Genomic DNA, 12,410 nt, shown 5'->3' on the forward strand with positions numbered 1-12,410 from the left:
TTGCAGTAAGGCTCTGATAAGGGTGAGATTTAAGAACCATTCTATTATTATCAACATGAAAAGACCAAATCCAACAAAATATTTTATTGTATTAACAAGATTGTTTTGATGAAAAGATGGACTTGAAGTAAGTCTATGTCACCAAGAACCTCACGGCACGCGCCAACCAGAAAACCCTGGATGACCAACAAGGTACGTGCAATGCTGAAGGCACGGAATGCCGCTTTTAAATATGGCAATCTAACGGCACTTAGATTAGCAAGAGCCAATCTGAACAGTGCCATCAGAGAAGCAAAGCATACCCATGGTTAGAAAAATCCAGGGTTTCTTCCATGACCCCATGAGCACCAGGTGCATGTGGCAAGGCATCCAGACCATCACAGAGTACTCCTCCACCCTGTGCGGCCAACTCAAACTTGATCAATGACCTAAATAAATATTTGGGTCGATTTGAGGCACTAAACACCTCCCTGCGAGGAAAGCTATTCCTCACCACTATGAACAAACACTGAGCCTTGCGCAGCAGATGTCCAGAGGACCCTGAGCATAGTTAACCCTCATAAGTCAGCGGGCCCCGACAATATACCAGGAAGAGTGCTCAAGGAGTGCGCTGACCAGCTGGCCCATGTCCTCACAGACTTCAACAACTCGCAGGACCACCCTGTTGTTCCATCATGTCTGAAGACTGCAACCATTGTTCCTATGCGAAAGACATCTAAAATCCCGGGTCTAAACAATTTTTGCCGAGTAGCACTAACACCTATCATGATGAAGTGTTTTGAGAGGCTGGTTAAGGACCACATCATCTCCAGACTTCCCCCCACACTCGACCCACTCAAGTTTGCTTACCGCCCAAACCGTTCCACAGAGGAGGCTATTTCATCTGCGCTCCTCCTGAGCTTGGCACATCTAGAGGAGAAGAACACTCATGTTCAAATGCTGTGTCTAGACTTCAGCTCAGCATTCAACACAACTAGGGCTGGGGTCACGCATCTGTAAAATCCATGTAACGGATCATGTAAATACGTCGATTTGCAAAAACATGCGTTGATGCGACACAATGACGTAAGACTGCTATGACAGGTAAAAACAACAATGGAAAACAAGCTGAGAGTTGCGCATGAACGTGTAAAGTGAGGGAGTACTTTGGACAGATGCCGAATAATATAAAGCTCTGCAAATTAGAAATGGCTTTTCGCAGCAATACAACTGTTCTACACGAACACCTAAAGCAGGGGTGTCAAACTCAAATACTCATCGGGCCAAAATAAAAAACTTTGACTAAGTCACGGGCCAGACTCCATATCTCTTGAAAAATGGACTACAATTGTGTTTGTTTTCCCTTCTCTCCGGATATATAATGATGAACTTTTTCATATGGAAACATACTTAAATATAGCTTAAACTTTAAGTCTGGAACAAGCACAGTTTGATATTATAAACACATGAGAAATAGATTTTCAAAATAAGATATACATCAGTGGCATTCATTTCTTATCTCTATCTAAATAAATAAAATAAAATAGTGATTATGCCTCTCTCTATCTGTAACCTTTCAAGTTCATTTTTAATGGAAACCTTTTTTTCACAGAACAACAGAACAACCCAAATAAAATTAGAATTTCCCTCAATGAAAATGCAACAATTCAACTATTCTAGGTCAGTGAAGACAAAAGTGCATAAAGAAAGGCTCAGTTTGCTAAACTCTGATTTATTCTGACGCACAGAGATCTGTGCTGCAGAACATAGAGAGCATTTGAGCAGCTTGGGGACGGAGTTGTTGGGGAACTGTGCCGGGGATGAAACGAGGAAACAGAGTCGTACTTTGACTTGAGCGTGTCACTACACTGGAGTTCAATCAGCTCCATTTGGAGGTTGGTTGATGCGCGTTCCACGTCAACTGCAAACTGATCACTAAGCACTCCAAACCTACATTTCTGGGCTTCAAAGTCAACAAATTGTTGCGTAAACTCGGCGCTGAGTACGTTGAGTTTTTCAGCAAACTGTGCACTTGGCAACACAGAGGTAGAGATCTGCTCTTTCATGGTTTGGCGGCATGGAAAATGGCCCAGGTTTCCTTGCAGCGTCCTACTCTCCCACAGGCACAACTTAGTTTGAAGAGCTCTCACCGCAGCGTACATGACTGTGATGACACGGCCCCGCCCCTGAAGCTGCAGGTTGAGCAAATCGAGAGGGCTTGTGATGTCACACAGAACGCGCTCGCAGAGCATTCTGGGATGTGTAGTATTAGCGGTTCATGAGCTATATATACCGGCGGGCCGGCTCTAGCAGACATTTGACATTATCTTGCGGGCCAAATACATATAATTACACTGCGGGCCAGATTTGGCCCACGGGCCTGAGTTTGACACCCCTGACGTAAAGCAAAAGAGTAGCGGATCGCGTTGTCAAGGCGGCAGCAAGATGGCAATGTAAGTTCTGTTTACTTTGGTGTCCCCGCCCACCAAGCGTGACATGATCAATGCGGCGAACGTGTTTCTGTTCGTATTAACTTGATATTGAATTTGTAACCGTCCATGTCTCAAGTCATTTCTGCACCGCTGCTAACGTAACGTTACATCATGCATTGTTATTCGGCCGCTTTATATTTTCGGTTGGCTTTAATGGTCACGTATGAGTGAGCTGAATGCCAAACTATGTTCTTACTCAGGAAACACGGAGACCTGTGAGAAAGAGAGAGAGAGAGGGGAGGGATGAGAGAGAGAGAATGTGTGTGTATGTGCTTGGGTGTTTTAATTGAGATTTGATTCAGATTGCAAGTTTTAGCTATTCTTGTGTTACTCAAATTGCACTAATTTTTATATTAACGTTATTATAATTAATATAAAACAATTTCAATTTACAATGATTTTATGTTGGGCTGCTAAACTTGAGGTTTGCACAGTTATTTCTTCTGAAAGTGACTTGAATATCACATTGGCATTTTTGTTGTTGAATACAGATTGCGCCGATCACTTTTACTTGAATTAAATAAGTAATATGTTGAATTATAAAACAGAGATTATCAGTCAAAACCGTTATTATTTGTTGTCGAACAATGTAGTGCATACTCTATATTACATTTGTTTCTTTTCAAGAGAAGATGATTGACGAAAATAATAAAATATTAATAGAGATAACTTTGATGTTTATTTTGGGAAAAATTATTGTTATATTGCGTAGTAAATATAATCTTAAAATAAATCGACTAATATAAAAAAAATCTGTAGATTAATCGTTAAGAAAATAATCGTTAGGTGCAGCCCTAAACACAATTATCCCTCAGCATCTGGTGAGCAAACTTGGCCTCCTGGGCCTCAACACCCACCTCACCCACCAAGACCCCTCTGTAAGGGTTGGAAATAACACCTCCAGCACTATCTCTCTCATCACCTGCTCCCCGCAGGGCTGCGTCTTGAGTCCCCTTCTGTTCAACCTGATGACCCATGACTGCTGTGCCAGAACAGTACAAACCACATCCTGAAAAAAGCGGGTGACACAACATTGGTGGGCCTCACCAACGACAACGATCTGGCCTATAGAGAAGAGGTGCATTGGTTTTAAATTACTGGCAGACTGGTGCGACACAAATAACCTGATCCTGAATGTCGACAAAACTAAAGAGATCATTGTGCACTTCAGGAAAGTCAGCACTGTCACACTCCACTCCTCATCAGCAAAAATGAGGTGAAGACGGCCAGCAGTGCCAAGTTCCTGGGGATGCAGATCACAGACAGTCTGACCTGGTCCCTCACACCCCATCCCTCGTGAAAAAAGCACAGCGGCGTCTGCACTTTCTATGCCAGATGAGAAGAGCACATCAGCTCTATCTGGTTTGGAGACTGCAATGCCTCAGACTGGAAGCATCTGCAGAGAGTGGTGAGGACAGTGGAGAAGATCATTGGGGCCTCTCTTCCGTCCATCAGGGACATTGCACATACATGCTGCCTGTCTAGGGCTGAGAACATCAGGAAGGACCCCATGCCCCCACACCGTGGACAGTTCTCCCTGCTACCCTCTGGCAAGAGGTTTTGCAGCATCAGGAGCAGCACAGCCAGATTCTGCAACAGCTTCTTCCCCCAAGCCATCAGACGTTTAAACCTAAATAACCCCCCTCCGACTAACACACACGGAACTATTACCAGGTGAAATACCCCCTCACCTCCCAGCAACCCGTCCCTCCCTCAAGACTTTCTGGACAAATTCTATTTATTATAAGTGCAATATTTTTATTTATTCTGTGTTATAGGTAGCACAACATCCCCTACTCTCAACATCCTGTTGTACAGAAATGTGTATGTATATTTTAGTACAGTATATATTTATATGGGTGGCACCGTGGTGCACTGGTTAGCACTTGTGCCTCACAGCAAGAAGGTTCTTTGTCGAGTTTGCATGTTCCCCCTATGTCTGTGTCCTATAGTCACATTCCAAACCACCACAAACAGACAAGAAAACTACACAAAACGGACGTCATTCTATTATGTAAAGGTTTGATGTTTGGGCAGATGCACACACACACGCACACACACACACACACACACACACACACACACACACACACACACACACACACACACTCACTCACTCACTCACTGGCCAAAGTTCCTTGACCTGGAACTGAATCTGCCATTTTGGCTGTAAAGGTTTACACTCACCCTTCCCTACCCTTGATTTCAAGAGCATAAACTAATCCTTAATTTGCTCCCATTTAATTAGTTTATTAATTAATTTGATCTTGATCTTGCTTTTAATTGATAATTAAGATAGTCAAGATTCATGGTGAATCCTTAAGGCTTAGGTTAATTATCTGCTATCTTTTCCCCTTTTAATAAGGAGTGGTTCCCTGAGGACTTTAAGTTATTTATTTATGTATTTATTTATTTATTTCATTTAATTTTGATATCAATATTTGACAAAGTGATTATACCTACATCTGCGTGGGTTCCCTCTGGGTAGTCCGGTTTCCTCCCATAGTCCAAAGACATGCAGGTTAATTCGGTGACTCCAATTGTCCGGTGGTGTGAATGTGAGAGTGAGTGTTGTTTGTGTCTATGTGTGCCATGCGATGGACTGGCAAGTTGTACCCAATCCTTGCCCGTTGACAGTTGGAATTGGCTCCCGCGGCCCACTAGTGAACAAGCAGTGATAGATGATGGATGGATGGATGGATACATTTATATCTACATTGTTTGTTTGTTTGTTTTTTCTGCTGAAAATAATCCAGTGAGCCAACTGCAATATAATCTTGTTCGAATGTGCACCATGTGTATAGCTTGAATGACAATAAAAATTTGTCTAAGTCGTCTCACTTATGCCTCACATGCAATGTAAAACATAAGTGAGTTCTAAGACATTATACACTTAAATGGCGAATAAATGTTGACCCCACAGACATCTTAAATGTCTATGTGTATTAATCTTCATCTAAAACCAATTCATAATACTACATATAATTAATTTCTAAACCCACACTATACTGTGTATGAAATACCAACTTTTATGTGTCCCTCACCTTCCACGGCTGTGAGGATGACCCTGGAGTGGTCATAGGCAATCACATTTGCATAGCGGTTCTTTGGCTTGTTGACCTGCAGGTTGGAGTGCTCCCACGTGAACTTCTGTCCTGGATCAATAGACTGAGGGATGGGGGTGGTAAGATAGGAAGGAGAGAGAGTAGACATTAGTTACAATGGTTCATGTATGATTGTCTGTAGTTTAAAGGCTGTCAGTTTGAAGTTAAAGATCCAGACCAATAAAAGTAACACAAAAACTAATTTTTGCAGAATTTTACTTGTAAACCCAGCCATCCAGTACACTGGAGTATTTTTGTGCATATTTTTAAAAAGTTTGAATCTGACCTTAAGTAAAGTTTAAAACAAGGGGTGGGGAACCTTTGTCCTACAGAGGACCATTTAGATTTTTTCATCATCCCTCAGGGGCCATACTAAATTATTTAACACAAAACTCCTGTTGAAATGTTTAAGACACGCAGTTCACAACATATTTAAATATCTTTTCAACTTAATTTGAAATAACATCACGGTCATGACCATTAATTTCATGTTTTTAGCCAATTCTAAATGTATCCATGTAATTGTGTCTTCTTGTTTAAGTGCTCTCCATTTTTAAGAATCTGTTCCTGTTGGTTTTATGTGTGGTTTGGAAAAAATTGCTTGTTGAGCACCCAAACTCCGGCACAGGGCGGCTACTTTATCCAAACGTGCTCGTCCTTTCAGCTCCTCCAGTTCAGCATGTTTTGAGCTGTAATGACGCTCTAGGTAAACTTTTTTCATAACAGCCAGCACATCCCCACAAACTAGGCACACAGCACACAGGCGTTTATCTATTTGTCTTGGAGAGAAATCCCGCATCAACTTTTCGTTTCTCCGTAGCCATGTTCCGCTACCTGTCAATCACTGATGGCAGGTACGACATGGGATGACAGTTTGCTCTGTTGTGTTCAATGACTCTGACCTTGGCCCGGAAAGACAGGCATCCGCCCGTTTTATCCCAAGGTGAATTAATTGCTGAAGGTTCCCAATCCCTGCTTTAGACCCAACCCAAATTTGTAATACAAGGTTGCTGTCAGAGTTCCCACTCAAATCTACAGATACCAGAATGATTTGGACTTGGACTGTAACCTGATAAAATTCTGACGCACCAGTAGGCAACAGGAGAAACCTTTTTTCTTTTTTTTTCAGTGTCTGTTTTATCATAATATGTTCATCGTATTACAATTGCAATATGTCAGAATTTCCTTTGGACCCTAAGACTAATTCATGCTTGCCTGAATCAAGTTGTTTCTTCAAATCAATCGTCTCCATTCTCACGTATGTGCAAGGTGCAAAACTCAAGCCAAGTATAATGTATCGCTCAAAAATATGTTTAAGGTTCGTGTTTGTTCAGGATATGTTAGTCATTCACTTTGCAGCCTGATGACTCGACTCAATCAACTTATTTCTGTGAACACAGGCACAGTTGTTCATGATTGACATTGACATAAGATAAGATAAGATAAGATAAGATAAGATAAGATAAAATGTGTGAGGGCAGTAATATTCAATAATATCGCGTGGCCTTAATCACTCACATTAAGATGATGTGCTCTGCCGACATTGTTGATCAGATATGGTGTGTGTCAACAAAATCACGTAAAACCAAAGGTCTGCCAGCAAAAATACAAAACAGGTTAATCTACAGAGGAACTGCCGGCCGTGAAGACTCTGGATGTGTGAAACCAGAGACATGAGGCCACAGAGCTTACACTGCCATTCACGACAGGATTTCCTCGACCAAGGAGGTTATGCTTCTGTTGACTTGTCTGTCTCAACAAAGGATTACATAAACCAACAGACAGGGCTCATTGATAGTCCAATGTGTACAAACATTAAATAAAAAATATTACACTGCACAGCTCCTGGTACAGTCTTGTCATCTCACACCTTGACTACTGCTTCACCTTACTGACCGGTCTACTGGCATGTGTATTCAAACTGTTACAAATGATCCAGAACGCGGCAGCTCGTCTGGTCTTCAACCAACACAAAACAGCACAAGCTGTTCATATCCTTCTGTTGGCTACCAGTCACTGCCTACAAAGTAGCGTCCAATATGGCACAAACTTCTGAACTCTCTGATTCAGGTTTATGCTCCATCATGCTCCCTCTGCTCTGCCAACAAACAGCAGCTGGTACCACCACCACAACAAGCCCTAAATCCCTCGCCAGATAATTCGTCTTGGGGTCCCGAAGGGATTCGATCTGCTGAGTCAAAATGGGTGTGGTGTGTCTCTAAATATGAGTAGTTACCTCAAACTCCTGAGAGAAGCGCAAGCCATTGTTGCCCTTGAGCTGCTCCATATGATCTCCCAGCTCACAGTTCGCAACAGGAGGATGATCCCTTATCCCTGTAGAAAAGAAGCATAGAAGTCAATGAATGAATTTACACAATTACAAACACACACAAACATAAATAAATTGGTTCATGTAAGCAGTGTGCACATGTATGTTGAAGGCACTGAGTTACTGGGTCCCAGTGACATGGAGTGGGGTTCAGGTAGTTTGTGCACTTCAGCTGGATGGTATCCCTACACTGATGATATCAGTACAAGTAGCATGCTATTTGGCAGAGTAAGTCCCAAAAAGGTCATGTGTCATGTGTGGAAGTAGGAGTGGACAATGCATGGATGTAATTATGTTTTGTAACACTTGTAATACTTGTAATACTTGGAGTTTCACAGCTTAATTATCTTTAGACTGCTATTAATAAGTTTATGTTGGTAATAAACAACCTTTTATTTATTTTAGTGCTGGGCAACGATTAGAATTTTCAATAGCCATCAATCACATGATTTTTTTTTAATCGCAGGATTTTCTTTTAACAATGTGATCAATTGCGAGTAATTGCATTGTTTAAATAAATAAATGATGAATTTCAAAAGTAGTGTATTACACTTTTATTTTGAAAGTACTGCAATATGAACAAAAGTGCAATAACATTTGGTTGCAAACAATTGAAATAAGTAAGTAAGTCGGCAAATAAATAAGTTGCTTTTTAACAGCAGTATTCCTTTTACACCGTAAAATATTTCTTGTAAATCTCAATTTAAACATTAATGTAATCTAATCAAGTGTGTGTGTATGGTTTAAAGAGGCCCGCAACTTTTCTTCATTTGGCCAGGACATTACGATAATTTTGGCAGACGCTTTTATCCAAAGCGACTTACATTACATTACCACCCTTCGCAGAGGGGGGAGCAATTGAGGGTTCGGTGCCTTGCTCAGGGGCACCTTGGCAGGGGCTCGAACCGGCGACCTTCCGGTTCCCAAGCGGAAGCTCTACCCACTGAGCTACTGCCTCAGTGAGCTACATTGTCAAACACACTGTTCCGCAGATACTGTGATAGAACGCTGGAAACGGTGATCATATTTTTTGCAATATCTGCGCTAAGTGAATAGAATAGAATAGAAGAGAATAGCTTTTATTGTCATTGTACATCAAAATACAACAAAATGCATTTGTGCTGTGCCTGAATCTCAGGACAGTAACAAATACACAACAATAAATAAACAACACACAGTTCCATTCATACATTAAAACACAAGCAGTCCCATTGCACAAGATGTCCCATTATTGCACAGTTGACTTTTGAGGTAGTAGCTTGTCTAACGTTTGATTTTGTTTAGTTCACTTATAGCCTTTACATAGAAGCTGTTTTTCAGTCTGGTGGTGCGGGTGTTCAGTGATCTGTATCGCCTTCCAGAGGGTAACAGACAGAACAGGGAATTACACGGGTGGGATGCATCCTCCAGCATGGTGTTGGCACTGCGGAGACAACAAGTCTTAAAAATGTCCTCCAGAGAGGGCAGTGGAAGTCCAATTATTTTTCCTGCTGTTTTAACAGTCCTTTTGAGGTTTTTGCGATCTGCCTCAGTGCAGTTTGCATACCAAGCTGTCACATAGTGTGTTAGGACGCTTTCTATACAGCATTGGTAGAAGGCTCTGAGCAGCTCTGCAGACAGGTGGTTCTTCTTCAGTGTGCATAGGAAATAGAGTCGCTGCTGCGCCTTTTTGACAAGGGCCGAGGTGTTGACAGTCCATTTGAGGTTTTCACTAATGTAAGTCCCCAGGAACTTGAAGCAGCAAACCCTCTCCACCTCCTCTCCCCTGATGACAAGAGGAGTGTGGTCCTCATGGTGTCTCCTGAAGTCGATGATGTCTTTTTGATGTTGAGTCCTAGGTTGTTGTCCATGCACCAATCTGTCAGCTTGTCTATTCCTCATGGTAGTGGGTTTCATTGTTGTTTGAAACGAGTCCCACCACAGTTGTGTCGTCGGCAAATTTGATTATTGTGTTAGTTGGGTGTGTGGAAATACAGTCAAAGGTTTAGAGCTGTAGATTGTGCAGACTTTATTTGAAAACTTCCAATGCTGTGCAACATGAAAATGTTCCGCGCACATTTCAGCAAAATGTCTTCTGTTTCATTCCAGTCAGAGCAGTGAATGCAGTCCCCCCTGTTCATCACTATAATGCACTGTAACTCCGAGGTAATCATGGTTACCCAGCAAGGTCCAGTAGTCTCCAGTGAAAGCAACAGTTGGTGCACGTTGTAACGCTGTCGCTTTTGTAGCCCTCTCCTTTTTATCTAACTAGTATTCTTCTTGTGATGATGCGTGTTGAGGGAGGCTCATACGTGCCGTCATTCGCTGTGCGTTCCTTAGACCGACATCTTCCACATTACTATATTAATATCGGCCTATAGTTCGACTATATAGTTCTGGTTCGACTATAGTTGTGAGCAACTGACTTTCAAAAAAATAATAGCGTGTTAACTTGCCCAGCCCTAATTTATTTTGTTAGTTAGTTTGATGTAACATCTGTCAAAAATCTGCCTGTTACATCACATATCTACTGTGGAAAGGAGTGTTGATTGTATACATTCTTCTATCAGCAAACTGTTAACTAAGGGCAAGCTCTGCATTTAACTATTCAATATTTTTTTTTTTTCCTCACTTATATGATAGTGTACATCTTAGATTAGTCCCACTTTAAAAACATTAATTGCATTTCTGACTTTTATTTCAAGCTTTTGTTTTTTCATCTTTTTGACAGAGAGGTGAGTAGTGTATAACAGGAAGGGAGGAAGGTGATGAGAACACGCAAGTGTGAAACACAAGAGAAAAACTAATTTGAAGTGTTTGTTAAACTGAGGGCATTGGAATCTGTGAGGGAAGGAAAGAGCAAGGAAACACACAGCACAGGGCTCCGTCAGGACAGCACCCAGGAAAGAAGAGGTGGAGCAGCGGGATGCAATATTATCCTGAGTGTTTGCACAGCACTGTTTTACAGCTGTACCTATGTGTCTGTCCAATATGCATGTGCATTCATTACACATCACATCATCATCACACATCGAGTTTGTCTTATCTGAGAAACATTCAGGGAAAAAGGTGCTTCGAAATCTGCGCTGCGATTGAATGCAACACTTCTGTTGAGGGGGTGGGGGGAGGAAGTGAAGTTGGATAATTTCCCACGGCACACCTGACGATCTCTCACGCGGTACACTGGTTGAAAAACACTGGTATAACAGTCTGTATCTGGACTGGAGTCTGTCATCTGTCTGAATACCTCTGAGTAATTATTGTGAATGCTTACATTACCATTTTCTCATAACACTGCAATCATAGATCGTATGACCACATCTCCATTCTCCTCCTCCCCACCTACAGACAACGCCTCAAACAAGAAGAACCGGTTATTCGAACAGTACAACGCTGGAGTGAGGATTCCACCGCCATCCTCCAGCACTGCTTCGAGACTACAGACTAGCAGATGTTCTGTGATGCAGCCGATGGAGACCTCGATGAATACACAGACTCTGTCTCTGCCTACATCACCAAGTGCATTGATGATGTCGTTCCGACGGTCACAGGTGTTTCCCCAACCAGAAACCCTGGGTGACCCAGAGCTTGAGAAGATCCAGATACGACCTCCAGAGGGCCATCAGAGATGCCAAAAGAGACTACAGGGACAAGCTGGAGTCTGTTACCACAGCCCTGACCCCAGACGCATGTGGAGTGGACTACGTTCCATCACAGGCTACAAGGGAAGGAATAGCAGTGATGCCCTGCCCGCCGCCTCTCTCCCAGATGAGCTCAACACCTTCTACGCACGGTTTGAGGCGAGCAACAACACCCCTTCAGTGAGGCTAGCTGAGGACCAGGACGACTGCACAGAGCATGCGCCGACCAGCTAGGGGGGGTATTCACCTCTATCTTCAACCTCTCCCTGTACCTGTCTGTAGTTCCCACCAGCTTCGAACAGACCACCATTGTCCCTGTACCCAAAAAAACCCTCCATTACCTGCCTGAATGACTACCGCCCTTAGCACTGACATCCACCATCATGAAGTGCTTCAAACGGTTAGTCAGAACCCACATCTGCTCCTCCCTTCCTGACACCCTGGACCCCCTTCAATTCGCCTACCGGCGTAATAGATCCACCGACGACGCCATCGCCCTGACTGTGCACACCGCCTTCAACACTATTGTGCCCACCAAGCTAGTCCCCAAGCTCAGGATCCTGGGTCTTAACAACTCCCTCTGCAACTGGATCCTGGACTTCCTGACGGGCAGGCCCCAAGTGGTGAGAATGGGTAATATCACCTCCTCCAAACTGACCCTGAGCACTGGAGCCCCCCAAGGCTGCTTACTCAGCCCCCTTCTTCAAATTTACAAAACATCAAATTTGCTGATGACACCACCGTCCTGGGTCTCATCTCCAACAACGATGAGACCGCCTACAGAGAGGAGGTCAGTGCCTTGGCAACCTGGTGCCAGGAAAACAACCTCTCTCTCAAGGTCGGCAAAACGAAGGAGATGATTGTGGACCACAGGAAACGGCAGGAG

The 12,410-nt window shown here is 42.9% G+C and overlaps 1 protein-coding gene across 5 annotated transcripts in view; it reads right to left on the reverse strand.

The window, feature by feature from the left end:
• Positions 1-12,410, reverse strand: part of ptprfa (protein tyrosine phosphatase receptor type Fa) — a 180,697-nt gene that overhangs the window by 30,885 nt on the left and 137,402 nt on the right. For all 5 annotated transcript variants that reach the window (XM_076141575.1, XM_076141574.1, XM_076141573.1 and 2 more), the window contains 2 exons: positions 7,812-7,909; positions 5,516-5,639 (listed from right to left, as the gene is read on the reverse strand). In XM_076141575.1, coding sequence (XP_075997690.1) covers positions 5,516-5,639; positions 7,812-7,909 — 222 coding nt within the window. The remainder of the gene's footprint in view (positions 1-5,515; positions 5,640-7,811; positions 7,910-12,410) is intronic.

The sequence above is a fragment of the Genypterus blacodes genome, unplaced genomic scaffold (genome assembly GCF_046128005.1).
Source record: "Genypterus blacodes isolate CSIRO-AG114 ecotype Tasmania unplaced genomic scaffold, CSIRO-AGI_Gbla_v1 ptg000019l_1, whole genome shotgun sequence".
Taxonomy (NCBI): domain Eukaryota; kingdom Metazoa; phylum Chordata; class Actinopteri; order Ophidiiformes; family Ophidiidae; genus Genypterus; species Genypterus blacodes.